The sequence below is a fragment of the Myotis myotis genome, unplaced genomic scaffold, assembly GCF_014108235.1.
Source record: "Myotis myotis isolate mMyoMyo1 unplaced genomic scaffold, mMyoMyo1.p scaffold_m19_p_41, whole genome shotgun sequence".
In the NCBI taxonomy this organism is placed as follows: domain Eukaryota; kingdom Metazoa; phylum Chordata; class Mammalia; order Chiroptera; family Vespertilionidae; genus Myotis; species Myotis myotis.
In genome coordinates, this window is record NW_023416348.1 from 832,889 (window position 1) to 852,205 (window position 19,317).

The window sequence follows — 19,317 nt, forward strand, 5'->3', positions numbered from 1 at the left end:
CCTTTTAATCAGTTTTCAACTAAAACAAATTGTTGAATAATACTGCCTTCATGTAGTGCTTAAATATTTACAAAATCTTTTCAATGCATGATCTTCTCTACTTGCTGTGTACCCCTTCTGATCTGGTTATGAAGTGCTTGGTCGTAGTACCTACAGTAGTTAGATATTTTTAAATGGGTCAATGTCTCAAGCACTGCCAACATCACCCCAGATTAGAAAAACAAAACAAAACACGGATCCATTCCATCAGCCCAGCGGCAGACACATCCCCGTGCCTCCTGTGCTCAGTCGCAGCCATGGGCTTTCCAAGTCGTTTGACAAGCCCAGGCCACTCTTGCCCAGGAAGGCTGAGCGCGTGGTCAGACCAGCCTGACCAGCAATTTCAAGTTTCTTTGGTCAGCTTCTGTTCCTCTCAGCCTAAGCATCTTCCTAAAATGTTTTACAAGCAGAGTCACTTTTTTTAAATTGGGCTCTTTGAGTTTATTCCTAAAACATAAAAATGAATCACCCATTGTTATACAGTCATGAAATTTCCATTCATACCCTAATAAGTTACTTTTTCTTAAAAAGTAATTTATAACTACTGTTAATGTTTAAATTACCTTCCTGAAGTAAGCAATGATTCTCTTAATGGTTAAACATTTTATAATGAAATTTTTAATGTTTCTGTATAAGAACGTGAAATTTTTGTTCATAAGATATTCTGAAGAAAATTGAAAAATGTTTTATTACTAGTTTATTGCAAATGACTTAAGTCATTTATTTCAGACAAGATGTTGACTTTATTGTCTTAACATAGAGCCATGTGAAGAGCCTTAAACTCATTACAGCTGATGTCAGTGTCAATGCTGAGTTTTTGCTTACAAGTATAGATTTTTAAATGTTTATAATTAAAAGATCACATCCTCAATTATCTGTAATAATTTTAGTTTTTCAACACACATCACTGTTTCATTGTTCATTGGACAGAAAAGGAGCCTTTTTTATTTGTTGTTTTTCTTTCTCTTTATAATTGACTGAATTTATATTTCATTTGTACAAGTCATTTTTGTTAATTTTTATTTTTGGCTTAATTTCTTTTAGAAACATGTCATTCAGGTTTATCAAAAGGTAGGATTTATATATATACTTTTTTTTTTTCAATCCTCACCCCAAAATGGTTCCTGCAATTAACACCAGGTTTGGCTTTTTAGCCCTGTTTGTTTTTTGTTTTATTTTTTTAACTAAACTTTCTGCTGAGAACTAAATACTTATTTCCTTGAAAGGAAACTGGGGGAAGAAATAGATTAACTCTTTCAGGCATTTTGAAAGGGACTGCGGCACCCACATAACAAGAGGCCTACGCATGCTCTGTGCATTTTCTTTCTTCAGTAGAATTATTTAGCATCCGAATAATTCTGTCTTCATACTAATAACACTCAGCATGCTTCTGTCTGAGGAATGAGATGTGCAGTAACATTAGTGTACATTTCATGGGCAGCCTCAAGCGGGCAGAGGTAAGTTGTGATTGTGTGTCATCATTTTTCATTTCATAGAGGATTCAATTAGCAAAAGGCTCTAGAGTGAGAGGGAAATTAGCTCATATTCTGGAATGAGAGACAAGTCTGAAGCTCACACTTTATAGCCTGTTAGGCTTGGGGCGCTGCATAGCAGAAATGTCGTAATATTTTCAGAGTGAAGAGCAAATAGTATTTTATTAAAAGCCACTTTCCACCAACCACTGAAGAAAGCGTATCTTGTTTTTCGTGGGTCTTTAAAAAAATATTTTTATTGATTTCAAAGAGGAAGGGAGAAAGAGGGAGAGAGAGAAGCATCAATAATGAGAGAGAATCATTGGTTGGCTGCCTCCTCTATGCCCCACACTGGGGATTGAGCTGCAACTCGGGCATAGGTCTCAGCCTGGAGTCCAACTGTGACCTCCTGGTTCGTAGGTCAATGCTCAACCACTGTCCATGCCCACCATGCAAGCATGTCTTGTTTTTATTTTTTTTTTTTATCTTAATATATATTTTTATTGATTTCAGAGAAGGGAGAGGAAGAGAGATAGAATCATCAATAATGAGAGAGAATCACTGATTGGCTGCCTTCTGCACTCTTCCCACTGGGGATTGAGCCCACAACCCCAGACATGTGCCCCTGACCGAACTCGAACCCAGGACCCTTTGGTCCACAGGCCGACACTCTATCCACTCAGCCAAACCAGCTAGGGCAAGCATGTCTTGTTTTTAATTGAAGCACTGTAATGTATGCTGTTCCTACCAGAAGACTTTTTTTTTTTAATCCTTACTGGAGGTTGTTTATTAATATTAGAGAGAGAGGAAGGGGGAGAGAGAGAAAGATCAATTGTGAGAAAGACACATCAGTTGGTTGCCTCCTGTGCATGATCCAGCCAGTGCCGAGGATCAAGCCCTACAACTGAGGTACCTGCCCTTGATCAGAATCGAACCCAGGACCCTCAGTCCGAGGGCGAGCCAAACTGGCTAGGATGAGATGACTATTTTTTGATGCTGACAGTCAAGAGACCAAAAATGTTGCTCACTACCTTGGAATGCACACACCTGAGGCAGAAAGTCTGCCATGGAGGCCACCCTGTGCCTGTGCCTCTCAGCTCCCTGGAAGGCTGACTACTGTTTCTCACTCAGTGAAACCAGTGGGCCTCTGAGAGGCTTGGTTAACATGAGTCTTTACCAAAAACTGGGAAGACCACCTTCTTCCTGAGGGAAATGCCACTTGGTGGTGGCTTTGAGTTGATCTTCCTAGTTTCCAGGTTTTTCTTGGAAAGACAATTATCTGCTTGAATGTAGAATTCAGCTGATAAATCCAGTTCCCTTTCATAGAAAGCCATTACACTTCGGGGAGTTATTTAAAAGGCCAGCGTACCTCCAGTCGAAGGCCACGAGTGCTCTGCTGCCAGGGCTGGGCAGGGCACCTGCCGGGTCTGGGAAGCCAGTGTGCATCCCACCACCTGCTCGGCCTGCGGACACCTGGAGAGGCGGAGCGCTGTCTGGGCCACCATGAGAGAGAGACCTAAGCTCACCCGTGACTTGGGTTTCTTGGTTTGCACCGGGCTTCGTGTGCTGCTGTGTAAGACCTCTTTTCTCTCTTCCACTTCTCTGCTTCTGCGTCCTGCTCATTCAGGCTTCCGACCGAATATGAGAGGAACGGGAGATATGAGGGCTCCAGGTGAGGGAAATGATTTTTTAAATATATTTTATGTTAAAAACTGTGGCTGCGGTGATGCTCTTCTGCTGTCCTGTGGGTTTGGTGGGTCTGGGTTCTGTGGTTGGGAAGAGGCAGTGCCGCTGCTGCCCCCTGGCGGTGGGCCTGGGCCAGAGGTGTGCTACACCCCAGGACCACAGGAGGGCGCCAGGGTGCCACTGTCTGGGCCCTAACAACAGGAACTTAGGTCTGGGTTTGGTGGGAGCACTCCAGATATCTCAGTGACTCCTAGCATAGATCTAGTCTCAAACATGAAAGCAGTGAGTAGAAATTTCAAATTAGGTTTTTGAATATATTTTTATTGCTTTCAGAGAGGAAGGGAGAGGGAGAGAGAGAAACATCAATGATGAGAGAGAATCATTGGCTGCCTCCTGCACGCTCCCTACCAGGAATCAAGCCCGCAACCTGGGATGTGCCCTTGACTGGAATCAAACCCAGGACCCTTCAGTCCACAGGCTGACACTCTATCCACTGAACTAAACCAGCTAGGGAAAATTAGATTTTTAGAACAGTGATTATGTTTTCAAGTATTTTATTTTTTAATGTATTTTTATTGATTTCAGAGAGGAAGGGAGAGGGGGAGAGAGGTAGAAACATCAATGATGAGAGAATCACCAATTGGCTGCCCCTTGCACGCCTCATACTGGGGATCAGGCCTGCATTCTGAGCATGTGCCCTGACCAGGAATTGAACCATGACTTCCTGATTTATAGATCAATGCTTAACCACTGAGCCATGCCAGCCAGGCGAGTGTTTTGCTTTAAAATCTGGTGTAGCTGTCATTGCTCAGATTGGGGACAAAAGAGTCACCAGTGAGGCTCAGGACTCCGTCTCCGTGGTTGGTCCCTCCCTGTGCCCTTTACAGTGGTTGCCACGTGCTACTCAGGTCCTATTGACACCCATTGGCTCTCTCCCTGGTCTCTCTAAAGCACAGCTCTGTCATAGGACTTTTCTGAATGAAAACCTGCAGTGGCCCATTGCCTGGCCGACCATGTCCATGCGAGGCCCTGTAGCATCTCAGCAGCCTGCCTCAGTTGAGGCAGCTTGTTGGGGTGAGAGCCGGGCAGCAGTATGCCCCAGGCCTGCCCACTGTAGCCTGGCGCAGGCTCTAGCTGTCCTGAGCTTGTTCCCCTCCATGATAGGAAGGGAGTCACAGGACCTGCCTCCTGGTGTGTGACAACAGAGTGCGTACACTGCGCAGTCCGTCTGTTGGCACACTTGCCCATGTCCGCCCTGTGCCTCTGCTGACACTCCCTGTGCTCGCACATGGAGATGCTTTCCCGCCCCCGGGGTGGTGTGGGACCCGGACTCCTCAGAGTCCTCCCCAGAAGCCCCTCCAGGAGCGGTTCCTCCTCCCCTGGCTCCTGCCAGGAGGTGGGCCTGCCTGGCTCTGGGACCCTCTGGTCACTGCTGTTCCTCAGGGGCAGTCCTCCTCCCACACCCCGACTGCGTCTGAGAGCTCTTGCTCCTTTTTATGGCCTATTCAGTGCCCAACAGAATTTTATACATAGGAAGCTTCCAGTCGGCTTTGGTGGATGTGAATCCAGCGGAATGGCCTATCAGCAGGTCAGCACCAGGGAACTGAATGCACAGTAAAACCTGTGGCCTACCCTCAGCACTGCTAACGACTTTGCCCTAAGATTAAGTGTATTTAACATGTTACGCTGGGTGTGTTTAATGCGCACGAGTGTTAGGTGTTCACCATCCTAATCGAGGCCTCCAGGTGCACACGAAGGAGACTGTAAGTGGCAGTTTGTGTCCATAATTAACAGTAAGGCAGTAGGAGGCCTGTTCTTGGGGTTGCAAGAGAACCCTGGCTGGGCCCCACTGTGACGTCTATGGATGTGGGGACTTCGGCTTGAACTTTGAGTCCATAGTTTGCATTCAAACAGGTCACTTTTGCTCAGCAACAAATAAGCCTTAACACTTTTTTTTTTATTGCACTAGCAAGATAATGTCATGTAAGAATTTTTTTTTTAACTGAAACTAAATATTTAAATTAAAGTAAAAAAAAAATAATGGAGGTGGGTGCAGGGGATTGAGAGAGTGCCCCCCCCCCCCCCCCGCCTGCTCCCACACAGCTATGTGCTCAGCCTGTGGGGCTGGGGGCAGGGAAAGCAGGTTGAACTGCTGAGTCGCCGGTTATCCCGTCACAGTGCCGGCGGGGGCTGTGTGAGTGAGGAGCGTCACAGGAGCCGAGCAGGGCCTCTGTGAGGGGCTGAGGGCTCCTTGCCGCCTGTGCTCAGCCTGGGGCAGAGCTGGGCTCTTGGACATGTGGGCAGCTCTCTCTCCACTTTGCCTGATTTAACTATTTTCTTAATTTTAGTAAGTACATGACTGGGTGAAGGTCTTACAGTCAGGTAGATTTTCTGCATGTGTGGCCTGTGACTTTAGGGGGAAGCAAATAGATGGTTATTTCTTAGAAAAGAAACAGATAACAACGTGTGGGCCTGTGCAGGAAAACGGCCCGGCTCCGCGCTGTGCTGGAGCTGGTTGTGCGCTAGCTAGAGTAGAGGGCCGGCTGTCCCGTGCAAATGAAAATAAACCTGCCGCTGTGCGTTTCAGTCGCAACGTCTCTGCTGAGCAAAAGGATGAAAACAAAGAAGCAAAACCTCGCTCCCTGCGCTTCACCTGGAGCATGAAAACCACTAGTTCCATGGACCCCAGCGACATGATGCGGGAGATCCGCAAAGTGCTGGACGCCAACAACTGCGACTACGAGCAGAGAGAGCGCTTCCTCCTCTTCTGTGTCCACGGCGACGGGCACGCGGAGAGCCTCGTGCAGTGGGAGATGGAGGTGTGCAAGCTGCCAAGACTGTCTCTGAACGGGGTGCGGTTCAAGCGGATATCAGGGACGTCCATCGCTTTCAAAAACATTGCTTCCAAGATTGCCAATGAGCTAAAGCTGTAACCGGGAACGATGGTGTAATAGAGCAGCGGCCTGAAGTTCCTGGGCGCTGGTGGAAATGTATAGAATAATATTTAGGCAATAACGTCTGCATCTTCTAAATCATGGTATTAAACTATAAGGACGAGAGCACGCCTGGGAGCGAAAGCTGGCCTCTTTTCTACGAATGCACTACATTAAAGCTGTGTGACACGTGTGCCCTCTGTCTTCTTTCCATTGCCCTGAGGGTCAGCGTGTGACCTCCATCTCCACGTGCCTCCTGTGGGTGCGAGTGGGCCGCGCGTGCGGGGGGTGCGTACGGAGCATCTCCCTGCCTGGCCGCCCGTCCCAGCAGCTCTGTGGGAGGTCATTGGTGCTACAGCTGTTACACTTGCCAAGGAGGAAATACTGAACTACTAAGAATTAACCTTAAGACTAGTTGGTAATTAGTACAGGTTTACAGTTCATGCCTGTGGTTTTGTGTTTGTTGTTCGTGTGTTTTTTAGTGCAAAAGGTTTAAATTTATAGTTGTGAACTTTGCTTGTGTGTTTTTCTAAGTAGATTCACAAGATAATTAAACATTCACTTTTTCTCAGTAAAACCTCGCATTGTGTCCTAGTACTGTATTTAAGACTCGGTGAAGGCAGTGACTGAGTGTTTTTGCTTCACCAGCAAGTCGAACAAAAGCAGTTGGCGAGTGTGGGAGGCCTTTGTCCTAAGAGGGTCCTGAAGGCGGTGAAGGGAGAAGACGGCCCTCCCTCCCTCCGGCGGCTGAGGAGCCAGGGAGTCGGAGCGGCTGCCTCCCCGGCCCCGCCTCCGCCTCAGGAGCCGGCACTCCTGTGAGCTGCAGTGCGGGTCTGGCGGGTCTGGATTTCCTCTGTGAAGTACGTCCCTTTCCTCTCGTTTTTCATGGTTCATTCCATGAATTCAACCGACAGCTTTTCCCAGCACCTCCCTGGTCCTTTGAGCTGATGACTCATCAGTCAGTTTGACACTTTGCTCTCACAGGGAAGTTGTCACATCGATGGGTGTGCTGTTTGGGTTCTGGGTTTGTTGGTCACAGGAGGAAAGTCTGGACACTCAAGTCACAAACACTCTTGTCTGCCACAGCAGGACACTGTTCCAATGTGTTAGGGACACGTCCGTGAGCAAAACAGACCCCTCGTCTCATAAAGGTGTGTTCTAAAGCATGGCAGTCCACAGCGACCAGGAAGGTACCTGGGGCGGAGCCGTATCAACGCTGTGAAAAATGGGCGCTGGGCAAGGCCTCCGGGGTCCTGGTTCCAGCAGGCGCTGTGCTCAGGGCTGTGGGTGGGGGCTCAGTGCTTGAGCAGGGCCTGGGCTGCCGGGGAGGCACCTGCAGGGGCTGAGGCCAGAGTGCGCCGTGTGTTGGAGCCGAGTGAAGGGAGATGCAGGCAAACTCCACCAGGGCCCTGAAGGTCATTGCAGATACGGGCCTTACTCTGACGGGAGCTGCTGGGACTTCCCAGAGAAGAGCGCGCAGCCTCAGGCCTTCAGGGCGCGGTGCTGGCGGCCAGGAGCGGCCAGGGACGCTGGGAGGCGGCTGGCGGTGATGAGGCAAGAGATGCTGCTGGTGAGATGGTGGCTGTTCTGGATGTTTTGAAACGAGTCAAATGCATTTGCTCTGGGGTGGAGGCGGGTGAGTGAGAAGAAGCCAAAGGCGACCACACAGCTTCTGGCAGGAGCAGCAGAGAGAACGCGCTGCCGCCCTGCGTGGGGGCAGGTGGTGGGAGGCCTGGCGGGCGGGCCAGCAGCACAGGCTTGGACTCCCCCTGGAGAGACTGGGAGAGGGGGCTCAGCCTGCAGGGAGCAGGGGCCCAGGCCTAGGGGCCACCGGAGCTAGGAGAACGGGGGGCAGGGCTGAGTGCCCTTGGACGTAAGTGCGGAGCACGTCACAGCACCTCACTGAAACCTTGCAGACCTTCGCTAGTGAGTCAGTAGTCCCCTCCTCCTCCTTCTGGGGCCTGTCACTTCCGTGTCCAGCCCTGGCCCTCAGCAGGTTCTCTGCCAGCTCTGTGCGGCCCGCAGGGGGGCAGAGGGTGGAGATGTGGAGCTCCGCTCTGCGCACGGGGCGGGGGCTGCGCCTGTTCTTCAGTCTTGCCACCGCCACCGCCGCCAATTGTTTCCTCCAGGGCGAGGGGAACTCGGCGAGGCCTTAGCGAGATGCGTTCACCACGTGCCCTGATGAAGTGGCCGCTCTTTATGCAGAAAGAAGCCGTGTCGTTGGCAGCTCCTCTTTTATCCTCGCTGCCCTGCGTTCTGGTACACTGGTCAGTGAGAAGTGGGGGTAAGCCCCGTGGTCACCACAGGAGTCAGACGTCTGAGGTGGTCGCATGCAAAGGCTTTATTCCTCATTGACGGTGACTTGATTTTAGTGGCAGCGTAGGTGTTACCTTTACTGAGGTTCAACATGAACTTCATCCCTCGCTGAGGGGCCAGGCCCTCCCTCTAGATTCTGCGTTCTCAGGAGATGGCATTTTTATTCTGCATACACGGGTTTGTAAAGGAATGTTCTGGAGTGCTTGAACGTTGTTTAAGCAGCAAAGACAAGGCCCCGTGTTCCCCTCCTCCACTCCCTGGGACCCGAGGGGCGTGGAGGTACGTGGCCGGCCGGAGCTGCTGGTTTGATGCCCGACAAGCAGGGCGGTGTCCTGGTCCGGAAAGGAAGGTGACTGTTCCAGACACGCCGCTTCCCTCGCAGGACCAGGCAGGCCAGGACCAGGCGCGGCTCCGCGTGTGCCCAGCTCTCGGGCTTCCGGCTGCACCGGAGGCGCGTGCAGAGAACGGAGGAACCGCGCCTGCCACAAAGGAAGCAGTGGTGGGCCTTCTGCAGCGCAGGTTCCCGGAAGCCTGGAGAGCCACGGCAGGAAAAGGGGCTTCCTGTGCGCCTCTGAGCACGCGGCTGCCGCGGTGGACACTGCTGCTGGCAGTGCTGTCCTGGCAGCTCCCGCTCGGCCGGTGGGCGCGGAGGCCAGCCTGCATGGCACTGTGTCCTGGGCCAGCACAGACCTGAGGAGGAGGGGCCTGGGTCGGAGAGCTTGGAACTTTGCTTCTTGGGGACTTTACTTGGCTTGGGTAGGAATTGGTAATTTGCCATGAGGTCTTTCCATGGGGAGCGGTGGCTGCTCTTGAAGGACGTGGTGAGAAGTGCATGGCTCGGCTCATAGGTGTCCTGACTGTGCCCGGGGGCACCCCACCCTCCACCCCTCCCCGCCCCCCGCCCCCCCCCGTGACTCCCTGAGAGGGTGACTGGGCACCCTGGCAGCCATTGAGTTCAGTGCAGCAGCTGTGTCAGGCGGCCTTTGGTGCGCCCCTTCGAGGGACAGCCCCCAGCCCAAGTGACAATCCACAGAGCGTGGTGTGTCAGCAGCACGGCAACCCGCAGGCCAGAAAGCTCGCGCAGTCGGAACTGGTCTGAGGTCACTGGTCTCCAGCAGCCCCGGCGCCTTTCCTGCCTCACAGCGGCACTCAGGACGGCGGGAGCCGGTCTGGCCACAGGGGCCAGGAGCAGAGCGCTGCTCTCCCTCCGCTGCCTGCGCTCGCATCACGCAGCTCAGCCAGGTGCAGGCCGTGCAAGTCCTTCTGGGCAAGTGCTGTGGACGGACAGATGGACGGGAGTGGATCCTGCCTCAGACGACAGACAGCAACCTGGGGCTTGGCATCAGCATGAGAGCTGGTGGTGTCAGGAGGGCAGTCATGGGTGTTGACAGTGGGCCTCGCCTCGGGGCCACATCCGGGGCCCCATTCCCCAGGGGAGGCCTGCTGAGCAGGAGTCCTGGTTTGAGGATATAGGGAAGCTGGTCCCCGATTCCCCTGGGGATGGGAACAGACCTGCCCACCACGCCCGCATCATGCACTTGCGTTGCCCTTGGCTTTGGTTTCGTTGCTTTGTTGATTCACTTTGGTTCTTGCAGTTTGTGTGGTTGGGGCTGGCTGGTTGCAAGCTCTGAGGTTCTCACATGTTCCCAGCTCCTCGGACAGGCATCGCTGTGGTTTCTGCTGTGGTGAAGTACCACCCCTGGCTGGTGACGGGGGCCTCGTGGGGGCGTCCCCGAGAACGGAGACAGCTGCTCCAGCCTGGCTCTGCCCCCAGCCTGTGCCTTTTGTATTTCCTGCTCTCGCTCTTCCTCCCACCCACTTAGCCCACCTCTGCGTTATTTTAAGGCAACATTCTAGAACTCCTCCCTCCAGCAGGAGCCGAGTTTCAGGGGCTCACGCGCACCCAGGGAGCTGGGGAGGGTTCTGGCTGCTCCTTCGTTTTCCTGCCACAGGCAGCTTACCATCCTGCAGGGGTCTCCTGCTCTCTAGTCCAGGCTCAGTGCTTGAAGAGGAGTGTCGTTCCCTCCCTGAATTTTGCTTCTCCAAGTTAAACTGCCTGAGTTCTTTTCAGGTGTTTCCGGGAGTATCCTGAGGACTGCCCGCCATTATCCCTATGGATGCTCATCAACATGCATGTTGGGGGCAGGCAAGGGTGGCAGGGACTCCAGAGGGCCCTGTGCTGAGCTCTGGGGATCCAAAGACAAGCCAGGTGAGCCTGTGCCTTCCAGAAGTTCTTCTCACAGGAGAGGGATAGAGACACGGTCTTGAACCCAGTACCGCCAGTGCTGCCAGAAGGAGTGCCGGCTCGAGGCTGAGCAAAGCCAGACCGGCAGGCGAGGTGGTGCAGGTGACAGGCAAGCCTGAGGCGCAGGGCAGTGTCGGTGGACAGGCTCTGTCTTGTCGCCATTGCAGTAATCGGTGTCTCATTCAGTGCACCTTTGCTGTGAAGGGGACTTTGGCCCCACACTTCCTTCGGGAGTGATCTGACAGGCCTCCAAAACAGACCCCCTGCCCTGGGTGGGAAGCACCCTGGGGACCAGAGAGGAAGCACCAGGCATGCCGGCTCCTTCCAGAGCCAGGTCTGAACTGGCTCCCACTGCCTCCCGACAGGCGTGGGAGGGTGTGATACACCGAAAAGCAGTCATGCTCTGCATGGAAATAAGCTGGGAGGCAGCATGTGCATCCGTTCATCCGCCCGGCAGCAGGCGCTTGGGACGCCTGGCACTCCGTGCGCCGGGCACTTGCTGGTCAGCAGGTTCCTCTGCGCAGTCCCAGGCTCGTGCTTCAGCACCAGCTCCGCTCACCTGCTCCCAGTCCTGGGCTTCCCCGTGCAACCCCAACCCCAGCTCCCACCCCAGCTCCGCTGGTCCCGCCCCGGCTCCCCCCCACCCCCCCACGAGCTCTCAGCTCCCAAGAATCTTGATGGGCTTGTCCCAGGGCTGCTGCCGTTGTGCTGCATTTCCTTCGTCCTGTCAGTCAGGGGAACCGAGCCCCTGGATCTGGACTGTCCTTGAGGCCAGGAGCGCACAAGGACGCCATCAGCGCCTGGGCCCTTCATCTGGTCTCGGGGAGAACGAGGGGGAGGCACTGGCCGCCACACAGTGCAGCAGGCGGGCGTTCAAGCACAGTGCAGTGGTGTTAAGTGTGGATGGTTCCTTTATTATTTTTTCTCGAGGGAAATGCATTTGAAGTGCGACTCTGTGCCGAGTAGTTTGTGTCAAAACTAGTCTCGTTTTAGTGAAAATTTAATGGAAGTTTTGTGTTTTTGCTAAGTTGTGTATTTGGGGAAAAGCTGGGTATGTTTTAACACAGACTACCTGTCTGTCCAGTAATGGAGGCAGGCCAGTTGGGGTGGGTGGGATGAAAGGGGAAAGGCCAAAGCCTGACCCACATCTGCATTCTCGGAGAGAAAAGCCACCGTGAAATAGTGACATAGGTGTGCAACCGAGGGCCACGCCCAACGGGTGACGGTGCGGGCTGCAGTCCTGCTGGGAGGAGGGCAGGGCAAGGCGGAGCACAGGGCCCTGGGCTCTGGGTGGGCCCTGGGCTTGGGTGGGAAGGCTGAGTGTGGAAAGCAAAGAGATATGCATAGGGAGCCCCAGGTTAGATCGAAACAGCGAAGGAAACGGGTCTGGAGGCATTGGTGCCGCTGCCGGCAGTTTGGGGTCTTACGTGTGCCACCCTACATGCTCCTGGCATGGTGGGTTCCAGCTAAATTCCTGCCAAGACGAACCTCCAAGGCCTGCAGGACCTGGGCAGACCAGCCAGCTCCTAGTCGGGCCCCGGCTTGCCAGGAGGGTTAGTGAAGGGCAGAGCAGGGTCCCAGCCCCAGTACAGCCCCCATCGCCAAGTCGGGGGTGGTGCCGGCCGTCACACGCATGTACCAGGTTGCACACCTGGAGGTGTTCCCCCGCCAGCCGAGGGCCCGTCCTCGTCCCAGGTGGCTGGGACAGCCTTGGGGACATGCTACTCGGGTTGGGCGGCTGCAGGCCGGACTCAGGGCCACTGCACCAGGAGAGCAGGGAGGGTGGTGCTGGGCGGCGAGCAGCCTCCCACAGGCTCAGCGGAAAGAGCTCTTGGAACCTTTCTGGGTCTTAAGTTAATTATTTCAGTGAGGCCTTCAGCTTGGACAAGCTCCAGCTCTCAGAAGGGCTGGAAGGACCTCTGAACCCACGCGGAGCCAGGTCTACAGAAAGGGAAGGGTCCCAGGCGTGCACGCCTCCTGCAGGCCCTGCCAGCCAGGCTTGGGAACCAGCACTTGGTTGCCCAATGCAATGCACATGGTAGAAGCCTCACTTCTCGCAGCTGAAGTCTCCCCTGCTCCTGGGAACCTCACAGCCAGGAAGATGACTTCTTGCCATCAAAGTGATCGCCCCCTGCTCCCGGGGAAAGGAAATTCACTGAGAACAAGGTGCAGCCCCAGGTGCTGTGGGAGGCGTTGGTGTCAGCTCCTTGGAGTCAGCTCAGGGCTACAAATAGAAATGCGGAATGAGGAACCTCTGGTGCCGCCTCTTCAGCTCCTGCTGAGTAGCAGCTCCGCACACTCAGGGCTAGCAGGTCTGCAAAGGCCAGGAGCAGTGGACAGAGCCCACGCCTCGGAACCAGGTGGCCTCCTGGTGACCCGCCCAGTCCTCCTCCCTGAGCCCCGTTCCCGCCCCCACGGGTGGGCGGCCATTGTTCAGGCGCAGCTCGCACAAAGGGCCATGACAGCCAAGCCCAGCCTCAGTCTCCCACGAACTGTGACACATCAGAGCCTTTAAAAAACATGTAAAGAATTCAGTTCGGCTTACGTAAGAAAGACACGTTCACCGTAGGAAACTTGGAAAGTGAAGTTTGAAGAAGGAAGTCACCTGTCACCTCCACCTCCGCTCGCTCCTGCTCCTCAGGGTTCCCCACATGTTGTGTGTGGGATCCGAGTACAGGCTGTTTCCTCCCCGACCACGCTTCTGGGAGCGCATCGGCACCTCCCTGAGCCTGCACTGCGGGGCCTGCGGGGCGCCTCGCGGGCGGGGCCTGGTCTTGCAGCGGCCCTGTGTTGGCAGCGCGAGCAGTTCTTCCTCCACACGCAGCTGTGTCTTCTGCAGGCGCTGGGTGTCTCCGGGGTCAGGGGTTCTTGGGTCCCATGCGCGTTTGGAGTGTCTGGAGGCACTGTGCACTGTCATGGTGGGGTGGGGCACGGGGTAGTGGATGCTGCTGGCATCCAGGAGCTGGGGGCGGGGTGAGCACCCACAGAGCCCGGAACAGCCCCCACAGCTGTGCTGCCGGCTGTCAGTGGGGCTGCAGCAGGAACCCAGGCTGGGGGCTCACTTCCCAGCGCGGCAGAGAGACGGGGAGTGAACAGAGTTCGTTCCCTCCGCGGTGGGTGGGGCATTTCATTGGCTTCCCGCGTTTGACGTAATTTCAAGGAAAATTAAACTCGCCCTGGAGCCCAGAGGAAGGGGAGGCGGTGGGGCCTGGTCCCAGAGTGCGTGATGGCAGCTACGAGAGTGCAGCAAGAGGACACGAGGAACCAGGAACGCAGGGGAAGGGCTAGGAAACCAGGTGGCCTGGCACAGTCGCGTCCAGTCGGGTAGCTGAGCCCGAGACAGCCCAGCCACCTGGGCCTCCCTGGGTGGCATGCTGAGGGGATGAGACCTTCTGTCGAAGTGGTGTGTCTGCCTCGGTGCTGCTGCCCACCGGCGCCGTGGGGCAGCGCTCACCCCGCACTGGGGCACAGCCACACCCGGCCAGGAGCCCCTCGGCCCACGCGCCGCTGTGCAGCAGAGCCTCGATGGCAGTGGCGCAGGGAGCCTGGCCGGGCAGCGCATGCTGCTGCTGCTGCTGCTCCTCCATGGCTGCCCCCCACCTCCCTCTGCAGGGCCAGGCCTTCCCCGCGGCTGCACTTCCTGGGCTCCGCGGACCCAGGCCCCGGAGGCGGAGGACACTGAAGCCAGGAAAAGGGTGCCCTGCCTCCTGTCTCCCTGGCCTGCCCGCTCAGCCCAGGAAGGATGAGTGCAAAGATGCCCCAGCAGGGGGCCAGCCCAGCAAGTATTGACCGCGGTCCCTGGCAAAGGCTCCTGACGGCCTGCTCAGCCTGGACACCACCTGCATGGGTCCCCCACACCCAGGACGCCTGCGGTTCCTCATGCTGCCCTCCCCCCACACCTGCTTGTACTGAGCCCCAGGGTGTGGGATAACCAGCTGCCCATCCCAGGTAGAGAGCCCAGTCTTCAGCGGACAGACTGCCAGCCCAGGATGAGGTAGGCGCAGAGGCCGGGCCTGGCTTCACAGTTGCAGGAGAACCTGGGAAGGGTAAGGCCTGCGGGACCAAGCTTGGGCTGGGGCACCCCAGGCTGGAGGGGGTGGGTGTCAGGACAGAGACGGCCCTGGCCAGCAGGTGGCAGCACAGGCTGCCCTCAGGGCTGAGGAGTTGGAGAGGGGACAGCCAGGCCCTGGCTGACTCGTCATGGTGGGCCCACAGAGTGAGAGACCAGACGGGTGCGGTGGCAGCTGGGAAACACGCAGAAAGCCTGGCCGGGGACGCTACGGTGGGACCCACTGTGTGAGTCGGAGGGACTGGGGCCCTGAGGAGGGCGGTGTGAGGACCCCAGGCTTCTGGAAGAAACTGCAGGGAGGGGCCTGGGGGCACGAGGGGCCAGTTCAGCCTGCGGGGAGAGTACCCAGCAGAGAGGGGGGGTGTCGGGGAGGGGATGCTGCCAGGCTGGCTGGAGGAGGGGGTAGTGTTTGGGGGTGGAGGAACAAAAGGTTTCAAGTTTCTGGACTCCCGCCCTCCTCCCAGCATCCACACCTCCCCCACTCTGCAGGCGGGGCTGAGCCAAGTGCCAGGCTCAAGTGCTCTTAGATGCTCAGCTTGGGGGTGCCTCCCCCTCCACAGCCTTCCCCAAGCCCACCCAGGCCTGCAGGGAGGGCCAAGAGGGGTTCATGGAATAGGACCAGGTAGGCACAGCAGGGTGAGCCTCCTGTTCCTGTTGCATCCCAGAAGTGACCAGAGGGGCAGGCTCCGGGCAGGCCAAACCCTGTTTATTTCAGCATCAGCAACATCGTAGCCATCACTTAACCAAAAATAAACTCTACCTAGGGCAACGGGAGTCTCTACAGCGAGGCTAAGGGCTCGGCCGCGGGCTCGAGCTCAGGGTGTGCGGTGGGCTCTGCCCAGGCGATACGTCAGGAAGCGGCAGGGCTGGTGGCGGTGGCAGGTGCTGGGCGGCTTCACTTCTGGGCGGGAATGAGGTCGTCGATGGCCTGGCCCTGCTCCAGCCGCTGTTCCATCTCAATGAGCAGCTTCACGCCGTCCACCACCATCTGCACCAGCTCCACCTCGGAGAAGCCCAGGCGGTCGGCGTTGGAGATGTCAAAGACCCCGCCCACCGCGGCCGTGTCCACACCACCTGGGGGGACAGCCCTGTCAGCGGGGGTGGGGGGTGGGGGAGCCCGTGGGAGAGCTGGGGTCAGACCCTGCCCCACGCACCTGTGCCTCGCTTCTGAAGCCGCAGCCGCTTGAGCACCTCCGCGAACTTGTCGTGCTTGCCCAGGTGGGGCAGCTTGATGTGCACGCCCGCCCGCAGCCCCGTGCCCAGGTTGGACGGGCAGGTGAGGATGTAGCCCAGGTGCGGGTTCCACATGAACTCGTAGTTCTTAGACTTGAAGAGCCCTTCAATCTGGAGGTGGAGAAGGCATGAGCGGCGAGGCCTGGAGAGACCCCTCCCTGCAGGCGACCAGCTGGGACCCAGGAGCCTGAGGTGACTGGTGACTAAGTCCCTGGCACCGACCCCCTCACACACACACTCATGCCAGCTCCTGTTGGGGGCCAGGCCTGACCTGGGTGAGGCCATTGCAGAACCGGGTGAACACCTCCTTCATGTTGCCCCCCTTCTGCATGGAGATGACCCGCAGGTGGTCCTCCTCATTGATCCACACCAGGAAGGTCTTATTGTCATTGTGCCTGGGGGGGGGGGGGGGCATTGTCAGGCCGCCTCCAGGATGGAGGCCTTGGCACATCCAGGAAAGACTCCAGGGGGTCCCAGGCCTGAGGTGTACCCAGGGGCAGGCAGGGAGGCCAGGACACCTCAGAAATGAATCAAAAAGCCCTAAGCTGCCCCCCATCCTGCCAGTCACGTGCTGGGGGCAGCACTGAGGGGGACACCAGGTCCCCATCTAAGAGGTGAGAGGCAAGAGCCGCCAGGATAGCCCCACCCCCACCCCTGCCCTGGAAAGCACTGTGTCCGGGGCTGGAGCCCCGCCTACAGACAGTGAGGCAAGCAGGAGGCCCTCCCTCGCCCCACTGGGAATCCTCTGCGTCACCCCGCACCTGGCCGAGTCCCGTGTGAGAAAGAAAGAAAACAAGGAGCTCCAGCTCCCAAGATGGGGGGAGAGAAGCCAGCCTGGCCTGTCTCCTCCCCCACCCCTAAGGTTCCCCCGGACTGAGGCCTCCGCCCACCTGCCTGATCAAGGTCACCTGCCAGGAGGCCCTGGTGGCACCAAACCTGTCCCAGGAGCGTGACCCCTCCTTCCTCCACTGCATGGGCGGGGCGGCGCAGGGAAGGCGGGGACCCGCGGGATGGGGAGGGGGGAGGGGACACGCACCAGATGCCGCGGGCGTCGGGCCAGTCCCGGGCCATGCCCGAGGCCAGCAGCAGCGGCGACACGGGCTTGTCGAAGAGGAAGTGGTCATCGATGAGCTGCTGCTGCTCCGCGTCCGTCATGCTCTTGAGCGAGTAGTACTTGCCGGCCAGGTCGCCGTCCAGACTCGACAGCGCTGCGGAGAGGCCGGCTCAGGGGCAGGCGCGGGCCGGACGCCGCCCCCGCCCCGCGGGACCCAGTCTGCGCGGTCCCCAGGCCGCCGTCGGCGCAAGGCTGGGCCTCTGTCCCTCGGGAAACCGGGCCGCGCGTGCAGATAAGAGCAGGGCGGCTCGGATGACGAGTAAACAGGGCGGGCGCGGCCGGGACGCGGAGGGGCGGGCGGGGCCCCTACCTTCCACCGCGAGCTTCTCGACGGCGCGGCGCTCCCCGCGGCTGCAGTGCGGGGGCAGGCAGAAGCCGCGGATGCTGCGGCCCGTGCGCACCCGCGAGCTCAGCACGTACTTGGGGTCCAGATCGTCGCCGCCCTGCGGGCCGAGCCTAGGTGAGCGCCGCCGGGACCTGCCTCCCCGCCCGGCCGCCCCGCCGCCCCGCCGCCCCGCACCTGCAGGTTGTCGGGGTTGAGGTCGGTCTTGTGCTCGTCACCGGGCTTGTAGCCGCCGTGCCGGTCCTCGATGATGGGGTCGAAGAGCTCCTTGAACACTTCGTACGACTCCTCGTCGCCCGCCACGGTGCCCACGGTCATGATGTAGGGGTGGCCTGGGGGAGGGCGCCAAACCGGGGCAGTGACGTCACTGCCCGCCCAAGCCGGCGGCCGAACAGCCAGCAGCTCCGCGCGGGGCGGGCGGGGGACCCCGCTCCCCCCCCCCGGGATGCCCTGCTGGGAACGCGCCGACCCCCGCCCCGGGACCGGCTGCGCGTACCCGGGTTGTCCACTCCGGTCTGGATGACGTCGTCCAACGTGAAGCCGCTCGGCGTGCTCTTGGCGCGCAGTTCGGCGTACAGCTCGGGGGTCAGCACCTTGGCCATGTGGTTGTTGTGGCCACTGAGGTCGGGGTACTCGTCCTCCGCGGGGAAGCGCAGCTTCCGCGCGTTGTGGCTGTTGGAGAAGGGCATGGCGGCGGCGGGCTGCGGGAAACGGTGCATCAGAGCGGATCGGGGCACCAGCCTCCCAAGGACCTGCAAGCCACCCGGCGCCCTGGTCCCCAGCCCCAGCCCCCGGATGTGGCCAAGGTCAGCGGGGCCGCTGTGCGCGCTCGGGGGCGTCCGTGCCGCCCCAGGCGCTCGGGCTCCAGCCTGGGGGTCTTCGTCGCGCCCGGAGCACAGGATGCAGCGGCCCCCGCCCCGCCCCAGCGCGTCCGTCCCGGGCCCGAGGGCCCGCTCACCCGGCAGCAGGGAGATCGATGCTTCCACAGCTCCGGGAGCGTCGCAGGCGAACAGCGGCAGATCCGCGCTCCCGCGGCTCTTAAGGGGCGCAACGCGGGCCGCCCATTGGTTGCTATTTATAGCCCATTCATTCCATTGGCCCGCGCCGCGGGGTGGTGTCGCCGCTTTGTCCGCCGCCCGCAGCTCCAAACCACCCCCCACCCCCTCCCCGCCAGGCCTCCCACCCGGAAAATTCCCTCCCTGGACCCCGCATCCCGCCTACCCGGCCCGTCGCCCGCCCCGGGCCCCGAAGCCGGAACCGCAGACATTTGGACATCCTGGAGTTCTCCCCAACTCTGCCCCCGGGCGGGAAACTGAGGCAGAGAGCCGCCAGGCTCCGAGGCAGCTCGGGCTTATCCGCATCTTGGCTCCCGCCAGTCCCCGCGAGGACAGCGGCAAGGGCCGGGGGGAGCGTCCTGGGCTCCCGCTGCAGGTACTGCTCCCCCTCCTCCCGCGCCGTCCAGCTGGTTCCCAACCGCGCCCTTTCTCAAGGTGCCCCGGGCATCTCTGGGGCGATCTTGGTGCAGAGAGTGAAAGCGAGCCCGCGGCGCAGTCTGGCTCCAGCCCAGCCCGCGGCACCCGCGGCGCCTTGACCTTGGGCGAGTCCTGGAGCGCTGGGGGCCCGGAGAGGCCGCTGGGCCTTGAAAAGCCTGTCTCCAGACCCCAGCCCTGGCCTCTGCGCGGGGGGCAGGTTCAGCCTCACCACCCAACCCCCAAAGGCAAACATGGGAGAACTCGCTCACAGTTAAGTATAGGTGAGATGTAAAAAGACCTTAAAAGTCAGAATCATGCCATTTAAATTTAAAAGACAATGACTCTACTGCCTTACACTACCCTAACCCCCCCAGAACAGCAGCACTGTAAAAGGG

The 19,317-nt window shown here is 58.0% G+C and overlaps 2 protein-coding genes across 23 annotated transcripts in view; one reads left to right on the forward strand and one right to left on the reverse strand.

The window, feature by feature from the left end:
• The window catches only part of MARK3 (microtubule affinity regulating kinase 3), a 105,016-nt gene extending 98,309 nt beyond the window's left edge, over positions 1-6,707 (forward strand). For 10 of the 22 annotated variants that reach the window (XM_036306471.1, XM_036306486.1, XM_036306491.1 and 7 more), the window contains 3 exons: positions 1,084-1,110; positions 3,139-3,183; positions 5,785-6,707. In XM_036306471.1, the coding sequence (XP_036162364.1) occupies positions 1,084-1,110; positions 3,139-3,183; positions 5,785-6,130 (418 nt within the window). In that variant the 3' untranslated portion in view covers positions 6,131-6,707. Of the gene's footprint in view, positions 1-1,083; positions 1,111-3,138; positions 3,184-4,730; positions 5,693-5,784 lie in introns of those variants that run through there. The other 12 variants (XM_036306470.1, XM_036306474.1, XM_036306476.1 and 9 more) reach the window with 8 other exon arrangements.
• Positions 6,708-15,450: 8,743 nt separating this feature from the next.
• Positions 15,451-18,553, reverse strand: CKB (creatine kinase B). Its single transcript, XM_036306463.1, has 8 exons — positions 18,409-18,553; positions 17,947-18,151; positions 17,628-17,782; positions 17,418-17,550; positions 17,030-17,201; positions 16,265-16,388; positions 15,915-16,104; positions 15,451-15,834 (listed from the first exon to the last, which is right to left on the reverse strand). The coding sequence occupies exons 2-8, from the start codon at positions 18,137-18,139 to the stop codon at positions 15,656-15,658; spliced, it is 1,146 nt and encodes a 381-aa protein (XP_036162356.1). The 5' UTR covers positions 18,140-18,151; positions 18,409-18,553; the 3' UTR covers positions 15,451-15,655.
• Between the last annotated feature and the right edge of the window lie 764 nt (positions 18,554-19,317).